Here is a 17,358-nt window from a genome sequence, read left to right as displayed (position 1 = left end):
TTTACATCAGCGGTATCTTTCTTGAAGATCTTAAGGCTAGCTATCTACAAAACATTTCACCACACTGTATTGTGTTGAGTTAATTATATACTTTACTAAGGAAGTTCAGAATGATCACCTAAATCAGGATTTCCCAACCTTGGGAATTTCCAGGCGTCTGGACTTCCAACTCCATGCATTCCAGAGCCAATATGGCCATTGATGAGAATTCTGGGATTTGAAGTCCACATGCCTGGAAATTCCCACGGTAGGGATGAAATTCAAAAATTTTCCCTACCAGTTCTGTGGGGGTGGCTGGCACGGCAGGGGAGGGGTACTGCAAAATCTCCATTCCCTTCCCAGTCTCCACTTCTGGGACCATCTAGAAGTGGTATTTGCCAGTTCTCCAAATTATTCAAAATTTTCGCTACCAATTCTCCAGAACCCGTCAGAACCTGTTGAATTTCACTCCTGATTGGGAAACATTGAATTAAAGATATGGTACGTTTGGGAGCAAACTATTTATGGCAACTATCTCCCAAATGGCGATATCTAGCACTGGCAATGCAATGCAAACTACAATTCTATTTACTAGTCTCTAAAGGTTTTATGGACACTATCTATGCCTCCATCAGATGATATCCTGTGTGAGAGATTTAAGGCAGCTTTGCCGGACTTAATGCTTTCCAGATATGTTGGAACTACAACTTAGCCATCACAGCCTGGAAATTCTGGGAACTGCAGCTCCATTACATCTGGCAGTAATCTCAATTAGGGGAGGATGTCAAGGTCAGTTTTTCTTTCAGAGGTTTTTCTCCTCTCTAAAGGAGAAAGTACCCAGATTCAATTGCTTTTGGAATTTTCAGAAGCAGTGGGCATAAAGTAGGAAGGGCGTTGTAAGGTTACACATCAACTTACAATATGTTATGCAGTTGCTTGTGCCACTTAATTTGTAAATTGGAAGGAAGAGGTGGCTTACTGGATTTGGTTGTGTTTTACTGCCATGCCCTTTTCAAAAGTGCCGGGTTTTTCAGCAACAACTTCATTATAAAATTAGAACCCTACGCTTGCTCCAGGTTGTGGCAGGGGCAAAACCCTTCCACACTTTGTCCACAAGTGTTCTTTAAGTGCCTGTCAAATGCTTGAGCAGCATCTGTATTATCTCAAGAACATCAAGACTGGGAACTGGCTGGTTTTGCATGGCATCAGGCCTCTGCATTCTGCCTCTGGTGGTGGGCAGTGCGAACATTTTGATTATCTAGCCTCCATTCATTGCCATGATAGAAACATTATCTCTGCGATCATGGCTTCCATCTTGGTACCATATATTCCATTTTTATAGATTCTAAGGGAAACAGAAGTTTGGGTACAATATCAATAACCCCCATTCCTGTTGCCATTTGTAGCACAGAATAAAGAAAGGAAGGGATGGTCATCTTTATCAAATGCTCTGTTAAAATGAAAAAAAGTTGTCTTTTTGGCAGGTGGGTGGGTGGGTGTTTTGTTTATAAAGAAAGTTGTATTCTTTAAAAGCTGGTAGGAGGAATGGAAGAATAAATACACCTATGACCATTTGTCTTGTATATCGATGATTCCATTGGGGGTTGATACTGAATTGCGATGGGTCAAGCAGTGAAACAATAATCTGAATATTTAAGGAATGGATGATTTACTGAGGTACAAAAAGGTGAAACTCTGGAGAATCTGCGTTGCAGAAATAGATAGATGAATGTTTCGTAGAGTGGTATTTTATTAGTGAGAACATTCATTCCAAGAGTCCTCAGAGAGGGGCACCATATAAATCTGATTAATTAATAAATAAAATAAATAAATAGGGACAGAGAAATCTTTAAATACAAGAATTTCAATAGCATTGTATTTTGTTACACATAAGAGCCAGGGTTCTCTGCAGATGGTATAAATGGGAATGCAAGTGGGGATACAAGCTAGTTGATGAGTGGCGAAGGAACTTTTGAACCGATCTGAAAACAGAAAACACATAGGTAAAGCTGTAATTCCTAGGGAAAACTTTATGAAGGTAGGGAAATGGGTGATGTCTGTTTTCTCCAAAAAAGAACACTTTTGTTCCAAAACTAAAACTATGGCATATTTTTGCTTCAAGGTACCAGGAAAACACAGAAAGGCACACATTTATATTAAGCTTTATTAATTTCAAAATTAGAACACAGTTAGTGAGACCTCAACATCTGCACAGCTGCTAATATTTGTCACAGCAACAATACATTCTCCATCCCCTTTCATTTACATAGAGACTGATAACAAGTGGAATCTCATTGTTCTTTATATATTATGATCAAGCTACACCAAACACCTAAAATGTAGAGTTGCACAGACTGTTTCTTTTAGTAAAACATAAAACATTATTTACCAATGGGTATGAAACCATGGCATATATGCAATCACTTGATAAACCAGTTATCTCACATGGCCCAATTGAGAAGATAAAAATATAGTTATTCTATTATTTTCCAACTTTCCAGTATAGTGCAGGGCAATAAAATTTCTTTACAATCAGTTTATAAGGCTGTCAAAAACATAGTACAGTATAGCAATTTCACATATGATAAATGCTATCCTGCACTCACTTTTTTTTTTTAATAATCTCATACAAGCCTTCTCTTTTTATGTGAAAGGCATTTTGATTTTGGTATGTTCCTCATCTCCTCTGTACTCTCAAAGCAGAGTGTATCAGTGTCAAAATTTTCCATCATTCCAATTTTCATATATCAATTGCAGGATGTGTAAACTCTGGTCTTAGATATGAACTATCTGTAACTTGAATTTCATTTTTCAGGCTTTTGGATGAAAGAGAATCAAAATTTTCCAGATGTATTTCAGCTGAAACTCACGTACACACACACACACACACACACACAGACAGACACACAGAGCAACAATCATGAGATGACTGGAGTTATTTCTAATAAAAAGCAGTAAATGCAATGATAAATGTATACATTTTAACCCTATGTAAGATAAAATGAGCTGTTAATAAGACCACAAGGTTACTAGCTTCTGATATCCAAGATATATGATTGTGTGTATTTGAATACAGAAACACACACTCACAAACACACACACACACTTTTGGCAACCATATCATTATGCAGTGAGTTCTGTGCTACTTGCTTAATCTGCAAATCTATTTCTAAACTGATCTTTCATTTTCAACATTTCTTCCTCTTGATATTTCATATTTGGTTCTCCAGAATTCAATATTAATTTTTTTTAAAAAAAATTGATTTGATGGGTAATAAAAACAGGCAAAATAGATCGTATTTCATGCTTTTGAAACAGCATGCCAAATGGGAACCAGTGTATATACCCTGTCCATAAATATGTGCCTGGTTTTGCCTCTTGAACACCTATATTTCGAGCAGAGGAAATAAAACTGGTTTCCAGTTATAGACATTATACCATAAACATAAATGGAGGCTATAAGTAAAAAAAACCCTTTTCTTTGCAGCCACTTTATATTGAAATGTGAACAAATATATGAAATGTCCACATCTTTTGCAACTAATAGTAAATGTTGGATTTTGGAAATACAGAGTAGGGACTCAAGTCACCAACCATTGCGCTGATCTTGTTCTTTTAATATGCCTCTCAATTCTAGTATCACTAGGGTTGAACAATGTGAACTACTACTAGCTGGAAAAGGGGGAACAACAGTTCTGATGTGAAGGAGGCCTAAATGCAGGAAGTCCTCAACTTACGATTCATTTAGTGACTGCTCAAAGTTATAATGGCATGAAAAAAGTGATTAGTGACCATTTTCACAGTTATAATCTTTGTAGCATTCCCATCGGGGTGGATTGCTGCTACTGGTCACTACCAGTGTGCTGTGTGCTTAGCTTGGGTTGTCTTGCGTGCGTGCGTGCGTGTGTGTAGCCCCAGGGTGATTTTGCTTCTGTGCATGAAGCAAAAATGTGCCAAAATCTCAGGAGGAGATGCAGATGTGCGTGAGATTTTGGCATTTTTTTGCTTCCAAGCATGCACAGAAGTAGAAATTCACCAAAACTTTGCGCGCGTCAGCGTCCCCTTGTGAAATTTTGCGTATAAATAAAAAAATACAAAAAAATAATAAACAAAAGAAGGAGTGGCGCTGGAGCGGTCATGTGCAAATTGCACAGTTTGGCATCTGCTACCAATGCACAGTTGCCTATCGCACCGGTCGTAACTCACCCTTGATTCCATATTATGTGATCAGAATTAAGATATTTGTAAACTGGTTCATACTTACAACCATTGCTGTTTCCCAAGGTCAATTGATGACCTTTTGACAAGTCAATGGGGAAGCCAGATTCACTTAACAACCTTTAGCAACTGCAGTGATTTGCTTAACAACTGTGGCAAGCAAGATCATAAAATGGGATAAAACTCATTTAAGAAATGTAGAGACATTAACAAGAGAAATTTTGGGCTCAATTGTGTTTGTAAGTCGAGGACTTCCTGTACTGTACAGTAAAGCAAACATTCATAAACTGAGCGTAGAAGAATGGTTCGATTCTGAACTCATATCGAGATTTGCTCCCACTAGCAATTCAAAACATGTCATCTAGTTCATCTGTCTTGCTGTTTTCGTTTTATTTTTTTTACACATTAGAAAAAACTACAAGTGGGAGGTAGCTATATAAAACTCTATAAACCTTGCACCCCCAAAACCTGAAATTATTCTTTCCTTGTGTCTGTGGAGATTCTCAGTCATCCAGGTAATATAGTTGTCTCTAAGGTGTTTTTTAAAAAAACGGACTGTTTTTTTCTTTGAGGAAAAAGAAGAAAACATTTTATTTCTTCCTTAAGAAAACATCTTTTTATTCAAAAAGCAAACAAACCATCAAAACAACCCAGTTGCCTTTTGGAAAAGCACCTTTTTTCATTGATATCAATCTTATTTTCTTTCCAATAACGAAGGCATTCTGATATTTTCCGGCCCTGACAGTTGTTTCCAAAGTTACAGTTTCACTATATAGTTGTGAGTTTCATCAAAGGTCGACATCTTGTGCATTTATTTAGCTTATCCCAAAAGGGCCCTGTTGTTGTTTATTTATGCAACCGCATTCAAGATTAAATCAGGATCAGTAAGCATATTACTTGAATCTGCCCAGGATTCTGTAATAGCATAGCTAAGCCTGCAAGGGGGCATACTTGGATTTTAAATGACTGGGTTCTTTGTCAGTGGGAGAAGAATGTGAGGGGCAAAAGAATAGCGAGATGGCATTTCCTTTCCTCACTGGGAAAAAAATATTTCTTTCTTCAGACAATATAGCTGAATTACTCTATTTTGGCTTTGACCAAAATGCCCGCAGTTCAGTCTGCCAGGACAAAAATCCTAGTGAATAACTGTCTTTATTATATATTCTGGCAACTGAAATTAAATAAACACTTTAAAAAAATTAATAAATCAACAATTGCCTTGCTTTAATCTACTTCCTCCTTCCACACACAAAGCCATGACTTCTGGCATTTGTCTTGTTATCTCATGTTTCCTGGGAAGCAGGGGGAAATCTCTATATTTTTTTAGACCATCGCAAACCATAAAACTCTGGTTAAATCTACAGAAAACAATATAAATTTCAAAATAAGTGGTCTATGTTTAAGGGTAACCTCTTCACAATACGGATATGCTTTTCCCCCCCAATGAAAATATCTCAACAATTGTTCGAAGAGGAAACAAAACCTACTAGTAGTATGGATCACTTTATGGATCGCAGACCCAATTCAGAGAATCCAGTAATCATAAATCCTGGCTCCTTTTCAATCCACAGCCCATGCTTTGTTAAGACACTTAAGATACAACCGTGCAATGAATGTAGAGACAGTACATCAATAGCATTTTTTGTAAGACTTACAACCTCGTACCTCAGTGTTTCTCACCTTAGCAACTCTAAAGACATTTGGATTTCAGCTCCCAGAATCTCCCAGCCAATCTTCCTGGCCAGGGAATTCTGGAAATTGAAGTTCACATGTCTTAAGGAGTTGCTAAGAGAAACACTGCTTTACCTCTTCATACACTCACCTTCCCAGAGCTATTTTACATTTGTATGTTTATCACATGATAACAGCATTATACAAGTGGGTGATTTCCAGGACTTAAGAGGACAGTGCAAAGCTAACACCACAATAAAACTTTCCATCCTTATTCAAATCTGACACTTTTCAATACAACCAATTCATAATCATCCCCAAGTGATTTTCTAAGAAAGCTGGGCCTGTAGCTGAATAACTCAATGATGAAATATCAATGTATCAAGTATGAATCGGCTTTGACTTTGATTTTTCTTGATTTAACTATTCCTCCACCCCTTCTCACTTACTCTCCCTAAACCAGTTTTCCCTGTCCTTTCTATTCTCAAGTCAACAACTCTTGCTGCTACAGTTAAGAAGATTAGGGTGGACTTTCTCCTAGAAGTCCACATGCAATATGTTTATTTATGACTTATGTAATGATAAGCATGGTTCACATGACCCAGGTTATGTATGATACATGCAATCATTCAATTACTCAGCCAGCTTAGTAGAACTGAGAGAGAGAGAGACATACATTTAAGACCTGCTGAATTAAAAAAAATAGAACAAAACTTTAGGCTGCAGATATAACCAAACCTGCAAACCGGTTCCAAAATACAGGGAGTCCTCAATTTATTTAGTGACCATTCAAAATTACAATTGTACTAAAAAATTACTTCGGACCATTTTTTCACACATGGCCACTGTAGTATCCCCATTGTCACATGATCAAAATTTGGATGTTTGGCCATTGACTCATATTTACGATGGTTGCAGTTTTCTAGGTCATGTGTGACCATAGTACAAGCAAAGTCAACGGGGAAACCAAATTCATTTAACGAAAAAGAATCTTAAGAATTGAAACAATTCATTTAACCATTATGGTATAAAAAGGCATAAATTGGGGAGAAACTCAATTAACAAATGTCTCACTTAGCAACAAAAATTTGGGACCCTCAATTGTGGTCGTACGTCGAGGACTACCTGTACCTTCTTTTTAAGCACATACCACCAAATCGGTGGCATTTTAGTCAAAGCGGGTTAGAAAACACAAGCAGATTCTGATCAGTGGAAACTTTTGAGTGGCAAGAAACACGAATCACATTTAGAGGCCCACATTCACCGAATTTCTCTTCATTGGGATATTCTGTAACATGCTTACAGGTAGCAATCTTTCTGATCTCCTTTTCCTTTCATCTGACCTCTTTCCACCTTTCCTCACATCCTTCACCTTTCTCCTGCCTGTTTATCCAACTTTTACACCTCTGCCTCCATCACTTGCATCCAAACTCCATCACCTCTCCAGCTGTTACTGTCCTCCTGCCGTTCGCTTGTCTTCTCAGCATCCTGGAACTGCTACCACCAATGAGATTCTGTAGACTTTTTTTGATGTGCGTTGAATTTGTGGACCTTTCATGTGCCATTAAAGAAGGGTGGCATGCCTGGACCAGCCTGGCCTGCGAAAATTACTCTGAGCTAGAAGCAGCGTATTAGGTGGGGAAAGGCCGCGTGGTGAGGGAATGAAGGGGAAAGCAGGGCAGTGGTCTATCTCAACATTGCACGTTTCACTGGATGACTGGGGCTGAGCGGTCATTGGTCACTGTACGTTTCAGCTTCACATGAGCAAAAGGATTGATCCTGCAAGGGGAAATGAGAGAGAGAGAGAGAGGCAGTGTGAGATGTGTAGGCCTAGGTTTCAGGGACTTGCACCTGCAAAAAAGAAAACTGCTATGCTTAAGGTCAACCTTCCCCAAACTGATGGCTTCCAGATTGATTAAATTACACCCACACACACACACACCATCATTCCTAACCAGCAGGTGTTGGGAACTGACAATGCCTCTTGGAAAGGCTGCTGCAGACTGAGATTAAAGCAACAAAGCCGATGGGGCAGAATAGCCCGTGTCATATCAGACAATGCACTGGATTTCTGGAAAGCTTCCCACATTTTATTTGTTCATTTATTGGGCTTTACACATCCTTTCTCTTCAATTCACCAGCAGCAGAATTGTTGCATAACATAGGATTTTTTTAAAAAAAATATGAATTCAATTCAATTTTCAATTTATTAGATTTGTATGCCGCCCCTCTCCGAAAACTCGGGGTGACTCACAACAATAATAAAAACAATATTCCATGTTTTAATGTTTAATGTTTTAAATATAAAAGAGTCTGGAGGTGAAAACACAAGTAAAACTGGCTTAAAACCAGTGCTTTTCAACCAGTGAATCTTGGACCTTTGAGGGATCATGATGTTGTCACAGGGGATCCACAAAGGCTTAAACAAATGTTATGGTTTAAATCTTAAGACTTCAAGGTCCATGGCCACAAAGGTTATTTAAAGGGGGTCCATGGTTAAGAAAAAATTGACAACTACTAACTCAGATGAATCATAAGGCCTTTCTTTTTTTTAAGTGTACAGTGATCCCCCGATTATCGCGAGGGTTCCGTTCCAAGACCCCTCGCAATAATCGATAACTCGCGATGTAGCACGGAAGTAAAAACACCATCTGCGCATGCGCGCCCCTTTTTCCATGGCCGCACATGCGCAGATGGTGGAGTTTGCGTGTGGGCGGCGGGGAAGACCCCTTCGGCCGCCCAACAGCTGATCTGCTCCACAGCGCGGCAGCAGCGAGGAGCCGAAGATGGGGTTTCCCCGTTGCCCAGGCAACGGGGAAACCCCATCTTCGGCTCCTCGCTGCTGCCGCGCTGCGGAGCAGATCAGCTGTTGGGCACCGCCCAGGCAAAGGGGAAACTCCAAGATCGCTTGCCGCTTGCCCGTTCGCCCGCCCGCCCGGCTGCTCGCTTGCCGCTTGCTTGCAGCGCGGCAGCAGCGAGGAGCCGAAGATGGGGTTTCCCCGTTGCCCAGGCAAAGGGGAAACCCCAAGATCGCTTGCCGCTTGCCCGTTTGCCCGCCCGCCCGGCTGCTCCCTTGCCGCTCGCTTGCCGCTCGCTTGCAGCGTGGCAGCAGCGAGGAGCCGAAGATGGGGTTTCCCCGTTGCCTGGGTGCCGCCCGCCGCTCGAGAGCAAGAGGGGGAGAGACAGAGAAAGAGAGATAAGGAAAGAAAGAGATGAGAGAGGGAGGAAGAGAGTGTGAGAGAGGAAGAAGCAAGATAGAGAAAGAGAGAAAGAAAGATGAGAAAGGAAGGGAGTGATGTCATCGGGTGGAAAAATCGCGATATAGCGATTCGCAATGATCGGGATCGCGAAACTCGGGGGATCACTGTAATGGCACATGTTAGCCAGGAATCACCAAAGTGGCGGGTTGCCTCTGTGAAAGCAATTTTTTCAGGAGGGGTTATCTTATCCGTGGGATGCCTGAATGCCAGGAGGCAATTGGGGAAGATTCCTTTCCTTTCCCTACACGGTTTATTCGCTTACGGGAATCGAGCCACTGAGCTGCCAACCTCAGCAGAGCACAGGCTCAGTGTCTTACCACATCCCCATAAGGCCTCGGTTTAATGTCTACAGGTGAAACTCGAAAAAAATAAGAATATTGTGCAACCGTTTATTTCAGTAATGCATCTTAAAAGGTAAAAGATAATATATAAGAGAGACTCATTACATGCAAGGCAAGATAGTTCAAGCTGTGATTTGTCATAATTGTGATTATTATGGGGTACAGCTCATGAAAACCCCAAATCCACCTTCTCGGGAAATTAGAAGATTACATGTGATCAATAAAACAAGGATTGCACATAGAACAATATAGGACCTCTGGAAAGTATAAGCATGCATATGTACTCAGAAGTTTGTTTGGACCCCTTTTGCAGCAATTGACAAAATTGAATGGGTCCAAAGACGGGCTACAAGAATGGTGGAAGGTCTTAAGCATAAAACGTATCAGGAAAGACTTCATGGACTCAATCTGTATAGTCTGGAGGACAGAAGGAAACAGGGGGACATGATCGAAATATTTAAATATGTTAAAGGGTTAAAAAAGGTCCAGGAGAGAAGTGTTTTTAATAGGAAAGTGAACACAAGAACAAGGGGACACAATCTGAAGTTAGTTGGGGGAAAGATCAAAAGCAACATGAGAAAATATTATTTGACTGAAAGAGTAGTAGATCCTTGGAACAAACTTCCAGCAGACGTGGTTGGTAAATCCACAGTAACTGAATTCAAACATGCCTGGGATAAACATAGATCCATCCTAAGATAGAATACAGAAAATAGTATAAGGGCAGACTAGATGGACTATGAGGTCTTTTCCTGCCGTCAGACTTCTATGTTGCTATGTTTCTAATTACTTCCTCAATGTGGTGTGGTGTGGCATGGAAGCTATCAGCCTGTGGCACTGCTGAGGTGTTGTGGAAGACCAGGATGCTTCAATAGTGGCCTTCAACTCCTCTGCATTGTTCGGTCTCATGTCTCTCATCTTTCTCTTGGCAGAGCCCCATAGATTCTCTATGGGGTTCAGGTCAGGAGAGTTTGCTGGCCAATCAAACACAGTAATCCCACAGTCATTGAACCAGGCTTTGGTGCTTTTGGCAGTGTGGGCAGGTGCCTAGTCCTGCTGGAAAATGAAGTCAGCATCCCCACAAAGCTCGTCTGCGGAAGGAAGCATGAAGTGCTCCAAAACTCCTGGTAGACAACTATGTTGTCCCTGGACTTAATGAAGCACAATGGACCAATACCAACAAATGACATGGCTCCCCAAACCAACATAGACGTGGAAACTTCACACTGGACTTCAAGCGTCATGCAGTATGTGCCTCTCCACTTCCTCTATATTCCGGGTCCTTCGTTTCCAAATGAGATGCAAACATTTCCACAGTCTGTGTTGTTTTGGGGAGTCATGTCATCTGTATGACATGAGCTGTTATAATTATGACAAATCGTGGCTTGGACTATCTTGCCTTGCATGTAATGAGTGTCTCTCATATATTAGGTTTCACCTTTTAAGTCACATTGCAGAAATAAATGAACGCTTGCACGATATTTTAATTTTTCAAGTTTCGCCTGTAAACCTGTTGGCCCCAATCCCTGGAACCTAGTCTACTACCGGGCCATTGTCCATTCAAAACCAGGTAGTGCTAGCACGCATAACCTTCTAGCTCCATTCCACAGAAATAGCTGTGCACACTTGCATGTGTGTGCCTGCGACTCACACAGTACCATCCCCTCTCTCCCTGCCCACGCACCAGGCCGCCAAGCCAGAAAGGTTGGGGACCACTGGTCTAAACAGTGAAGAAAAATTATTGCAGGAGAACCTCTGACAGCAAGCGGTTTCCCTTTCCTGAAAAATCTTTTGCTTTTATAGCAGAGGTGGGGAATGATGGCTCCTTTATGACTTGAGGCCTTCAACTCCCAGAATTGTTGGGGTCTGGATGGGTGTCAACAGACTCAAACTCAACCCTGATAAGACGGAGTGGCTGTGGGTTCTGCCTCCCAAGGACAATTCCATCTGTCCGTCCATAACCCTGGGGGGGGGGAATTATTGACCCCCTCAGAGAGAGTCCGCAACTTGGGCGTCCTCCTCGATCCACAACTCACATTAGAGAACCATCTTTCAGCTGTGGCGAGGGGGGTGTTCGGCCAGGTTTGCCTGGTGTACCAGTTGCGGCCCTATCTGGACAGTCACTCATGCCCTCATCACCTCAAGGTTCGATTACTGTAATGCTCTCTACATGGGGCTACCTTTGAAAAGTGTTCTGAAACTTCAGATCCTGCAGAATGCAGCTGCGAGAGCAATCATGGGCTTCCCTAAATATGCCCATGTTACACCAACACTCCACATTCTGCATTGGTTGCCGATCAATTTCCGGTCACAATTCAAAGTGTTGGTTATGACCTATAAAGCCCTTCATGGCATCGGACCAGAATATCTCTGGGACCGCCTTCTGCCACATGAATCCCAGCGACCGGTTAAGTCCCACAGAATTGGCCTTCTCCGGTTCCCATCGACTAAGCAATGTTGTTTGGTGGGACCCAGGAGAAGAGCCTTCTCTGTGGCGGCCCCGGCCCTCTGGAACCAGCTCCCACCAGATATCAGAGTTGCCCCCACCCTACTTGCCTTTCGCAAGCTCCTTAAAACCCACCTCTGTCGTCAGGCATGGGGGAATTGAAATTTCACTTCCCCCTAGGCTTATAGAATTTATACATGGTATGCTTGTATGTATGAGTGGTTCTATAAATTGGGTTTTTTTAGATTATTTTTAATATTAGATTTGTTTTCATTGTCTTTTCATTGTTGTTAGCCGCCCAGTCTTCGGAGAGGGGCACCATACAAATCTAATAATTAGGTAGGTAGGTAGGTAGGTAGGTAGGTAGGTAGATAGATAGATAGATAGATAGATAGATAGATAGATAGATAGATAGATAGATAGATAGCCATCCTTGCTTTAGAGACTAAAATGAGCACTTTGAAGCGACTACCAAAGTGTAACTGATACTGGAATTCCTTGACTTACAACCATTTGTTTAACAACTGTTTAAAGTTACAGCAGGATTTTTAAAAAGCGACTTACAACCAGTAATGGGTTACAGCCGGGTTTCCGGTGGCAGAAATTGAGATGTGCACACATCTCCGCGCCCCACTATGTGTGCACACATGAAATTTGGGCTTCTGCGCATGCACAGCAAGAGAAATTTCACGCAAGGACGCTCTCGCAAGTCAGATTTCGCTGATTGCCAGCATTTTTTTGCATTTGTACATACACAGAAACAAAGAAATCACCCAAAAATTGAGAAATCTTGTGCCAAGAGCATCCTTACGCAAGATTTTGCTTGCTGTGTATGTGCAGAAGTCAAATCTCATGCCGACAGGCATGCACAAATGACCACAACGATCCTGGAGTGCGTACCGGTAGCGGCTGGTAATAATAATAATAATAATAATAATAATAATAATAATAATAATAATAATAATAACAACAACATTAATAATAATTTATTAGATTTGTACACCGCCCCTCTCCGAAGACTTGGGGCGGCTCACAGCAGTAATAAAAACAGTATAGCAATGGGACAAATCTAATAATAAAAATATATATAAAAAACCCCAACAATTAAAAACCATACAGCACATACATACCAAACATAAAATATAAAAAAGCCTGGGGGAGATGTCTTAGTTCCCCCATGCCTGGCGATATAGGTGAGTCTTGAGTAACTTGCGAAAGACAAGGAGGGTGGTGGCTATTCTAATCTCCGGGGGCAGGTGATTCCAGAGGGCTGGGGCCGCCACAGAGAAGGCTCTTCCCCAGGGCCCGCCAAACGACATTGTGGAACCCCTGCCTGATTCCAACCAGTACTTGTACGTATGACCACTGCAGCATCTCTACATCCACATAATCTAAATTTTGACACTTGGCAACCAGTTTGCATTTACGCTGGTTGCAGCAAATGAGGATTGTGTGACTGCCATTGGTGACCTACTTGGCCAGCTTACAATAGGCAAAGTCAACAAGGAAAGCCAAATTCTCTTAATGACTTAACATGAATGACCACCTGATTTAAGTAATCAGGGTAGCAATTTGCTTAACAACCATGGCAAAAAAAAAAGGTTGTAACATTGGGAGTGACTCACTTAACAACTGCCTTGCTTAACAAATGAAACTCGGGTCCCACTTGTGATCAAATGACAAGGGTTACCTGTATTACAAAAAACCAACCGTATTTTTCAGAGTATAAGACACACCGGAATATAAGACGCATCTTAATTTTGGGGGAGGGAAATAGAGAAAAAATATCTGCCTACCAGGTATTCATCTGGCTAGCGTCCTTAGTCAGGTCAGCTTCAACACATTATTTTATCCCCTGGCTAGGGCTTGAAAAAAACGTTATTCGAAGATAATAAAAATGAAAGAGCCTGCATGTCTAAGAACTGAGAACATCGTTAGCACCTCATTAGGGCTGGGAAAAAACTTGTTGGAAGCAAGTAGAGCAATGAAAAAAAGCTTGCAAAAGACTTAGGGCTGGAAAAACTGCATTGGTTGCCAATCAGTTTCCGGTCACAATTCAAAGTGTTGGTTATGACCTATAAAGCCCTTCATGGCACCGGACCAGATTATCTCAGGGACCGCCTTCTGCTGCATGAATCCCAGCGACCGGTTAGGTCCCACAAAGTGGGCCTTCTCTGGGTCCCGTCAACTAAACAGTGTCGTTTGGCGGGACCCAGGGGAAGAGCCTTCTCTGTGGCAGGCCCTTTGGAACCAACTCCCCCCAGAGATTAGAATTGCCCCCATCCTCCTCACCTTTCGTAAACGTCATAAAACCCACCTCTGCTGTCAGGCATGGGGGAACTGAGATATTCTTTCCCCCTAGGCCTTTACAATTTACGCATGGTATGTCTGTATGTATGTTTGGTTTTTATATTAATGGTTTTTTTTAGTTATTATTGGATTGGATTGTTACATGCTGTTTTTATCATTGTTGTTAGCCGCCCCGAGTCTACGGAGAGGGGCAGCATACAAATCCAATAAATAAATAAAATAAATAAATAAAAACATTCTTTGGAAAGAGTAATAATGAATGCCTGCAAGGTAAGAGCTGGGAAGATCATTAGCACCTAGTTAGGGCTGGGAAAAAAAGCTTTGAAAAAAGCTAAATTCAGAGTATAAGATGCACCCAAATTTTCAGCCTCTCTTCAGGAAGAAAAAAGTGCATCTTATAGTCCGAAATATGTGGTATTATGCAATCTAATTTTACCCAAGCATAATTTTCTCTCACTATAAAACCTCTCAATGCTTTATTAGTTAACCGATAATAAAAACTGCTAAAAATAACCTACGGCTACAATATAAAACCAGCATATTCCGAACAAAAGGTTTTAAGCTGGCTTTAAATCTGTAGTGCTGGTTTATTATTTAGAAGTTTCATATTCTTTTTTTCCTTTGCCTATGAAACACACCAATAAAACCAGAATTACAGGGCCATATAAGGTGAATTCTGTGTTCTAAAAGCACAGGCCCACTAGATAATGCCAGGACAGGGCACACAAGATATTTCATAGTATGAAAATAAGAGAGGACAGGAAGTTTCTCACCTTGAAGGAGAGGCAGTTGGACTTCCAAACTCATTTGCCAACTAGAAAAGAAAAGAAAAATGCGTTCAGAAGTTAAGAGATTTATTTATTTTATTTATTTATTGGATTTGCATGCCGCCCCTCTCCGCAGACTCGGGCGGCTAACAACAATGATATAAACAGCATGTAACAATCCAATAATAAAACAACTAAAAACCCTTATTATAAAACCAAACATACACACAAACATACCATGCATAACTTGTAATGGTCTAGGGGGAAAGAATATCTCAACTCCCCCATGCCTGGCGGTATAAGTGAGTCTTGAGTAGTTTACGAAAGACAGGGAGGGTGGGGGCAGTTCTAATCTCCAGGGGGAGTTGGTTCCAGAGGGCTGGGGCCGCCACAGAGAAGGCTCTTCCCCTGGGGCCCGCCAAACGACATTGTTTAGTCAACGGGACCCAGAGAAGGCCAACTCTGTGGGACCTTATTGGTCGCTGGGGTTTGTGCGGTAGCAGGCGGTTCCAGAGGTAATCTGGTCCAATGCCATGTAGGGCTTTAAAGGTCATGACCAACTCTTTGAATTGTGACCGGAAACTGATCAGCAGCCAATGCAAACCATGGAGTGTTGAAGAAACGTGGGCAAATCTTGGAAGCCTCACAATGGCTCTTGCGGCTGCGTTCTGCACGATCTGAAGTTTCCGAACACTTTTCAAAGGTAGCCCATGTAGAGAGCATTGCAGTAATTGAACCTCGAGGTGGTGAGGGCATGAGTGACTGTGAGCGATGACTCCCTGTCCAAATAGGGCCGCAACTGGTGCACCAGGCGAACCTGGGCAAACACCTTCCTTGCCACAGCCGAAAGATGATGTTCCAATGTCAGCTGTGGATCGAGGACGCCCAAAGATCCTCTTTGTTCATGCCCCAAATCCAGGGCCTTGCATAATGGACACCACCAACAGATGGCAATGAGCAGGTACATCTATGACAATACCCTATGACAGTGATGGCAAAACCTTTTTTTCCTTGAGTGCCAAAAGAGAGTACATGCGCGCTGTCACGCATGCATGAGTGCCCACACCCATAATTCAATGCCCAGGGAAGGCAAATTCAGCTTCCCTCCCCCTACCTGAGGCCAGAAACTACCTGTTTCCCAACTTCTGCTGGGCCCAGTAGGCGCTCCAAAGGCTTCCCTGGAGCTGGTGGAGGGTAAAAACGCCTTCCCCCATCCTCCCAGAGACACCCTGGAAGCCAAAAGCACCCTCCGCCAGCCTCTGTGCAAGTCAAAAAATCAGCTGGCTGGCACACACATGCGTGTTGGAGCTGAGCTAGGGCAACGGCTCATGTGCCAGCAGATATGGCTCCATGTGCCACCTGTGGCATTTTTGCCATAGGTTCGCCATCACTGCCCTAAGACAATCATTAAGTATTGTAACACAGGATTCTTGACAAATGCATATTTGTATATAATGCATATTTTCTTTTTATGTACACTGAGAGCATGTGCACCAAAGGCAAATTCCTCGTGAGTCCAATCACACTTGGCCAATAAAGAATTCTATTCTATTCTACAAATCCTTCCTTTCTTCACTCCTTCTTTCCTTTTCTCATATTTCTTCCTTCCATTTTCCCTTTCCTTCTTTCCACTCTCAACTGCCTTCTCCACTCTCTCTCTCCTTCCTTCCCTCCTTCCCTCCCTCCCTCCATGAAACTCACCAGTGACAGGTCAGGATTTAACATGCTGTAAGGTCGTTGTCGAGAAGCACAGGTACGAGCTGAAGGGCCAAACTTTAATTCCTCTTCCCCATCAGTTCCAGCAGGAGGAGACCCAGGTCGATTCAAATTCCCTGTGCTGCTACTGTTCATCTTGCTAAGAGGGAAGCCACTAGTGACAGACAAAGGTCAGGTGAGGATTTCTGGTGAGGATTTATACCCAATGCCTGCCCGTTTGAGACAACACACTACTTCCTGAAGGAGTCTAGGTTTCCAGATACATTCCATTAATCCAGCTCTTTATTCTTTTCAGGGGAACCTGAATGTCAAGATGTACACTTCTTTTAACTTACCGTATTTTTCAGTGTATAAGACGCGCCATTTTCCTCCCTAAAAGAGGCCGATAATTTGGGTGAGAGGTATACTCTGAATGTGGCTCTCCCCCCCTCCCCAGCCCTAACTAGCTGCTAACGATCTTCCCAGCTCTTATCTTGCAGGCTCTTTCATTGTTTCTCTCTGTGAAGAATGTTTCCCGAGCCCTAAGTCTTTGCAGGTTTTTTTTCATTACTTTAGCTTGCTCCGAGTAAGTTTCTTTCCAGCCCTAACCAGGTGCTAATGATGTTCCCAGCTCTTATGTTTGCAAGCTCTTTCATTGTTACTTTCTACCA

The 17,358-nt window shown here is 42.1% G+C and overlaps 1 protein-coding gene across 2 annotated transcripts in view; it reads right to left on the bottom strand.

Moving 5' to 3' along the window:
• Nucleotides 1-2,125: 2,125 nt before the first annotated feature.
• Nucleotides 2,126-17,358, bottom strand: part of LOC139154976 (BAR/IMD domain-containing adapter protein 2-like) — a 52,100-nt gene continuing 36,867 nt past the window's right edge. Inside the window, exons 12-14 of one of the 2 annotated variants that reach the window (XM_070730122.1) lie at nt 16,694-16,862; nt 14,999-15,039; nt 2,126-7,647 (exon numbers count right to left, since the gene is read on the bottom strand). In XM_070730122.1, the coding sequence (XP_070586223.1) occupies nt 7,575-7,647; nt 14,999-15,039; nt 16,694-16,862 (283 nt within the window). In that variant the 3' untranslated portion in view covers nt 2,126-7,574. The remainder of the gene's footprint in view (nt 7,648-14,998; nt 15,040-16,693; nt 16,863-17,358) is intronic. The other variant, XM_070730123.1, reaches the window with a different exon arrangement.

Source organism: Erythrolamprus reginae, chromosome Z (genome assembly GCF_031021105.1).
Source record: "Erythrolamprus reginae isolate rEryReg1 chromosome Z, rEryReg1.hap1, whole genome shotgun sequence".
NCBI lineage: Eukaryota > Metazoa > Chordata > Lepidosauria > Squamata > Dipsadidae > Erythrolamprus > Erythrolamprus reginae.
This window is presented reverse-complemented; position numbering and strand designations above follow the sequence as displayed.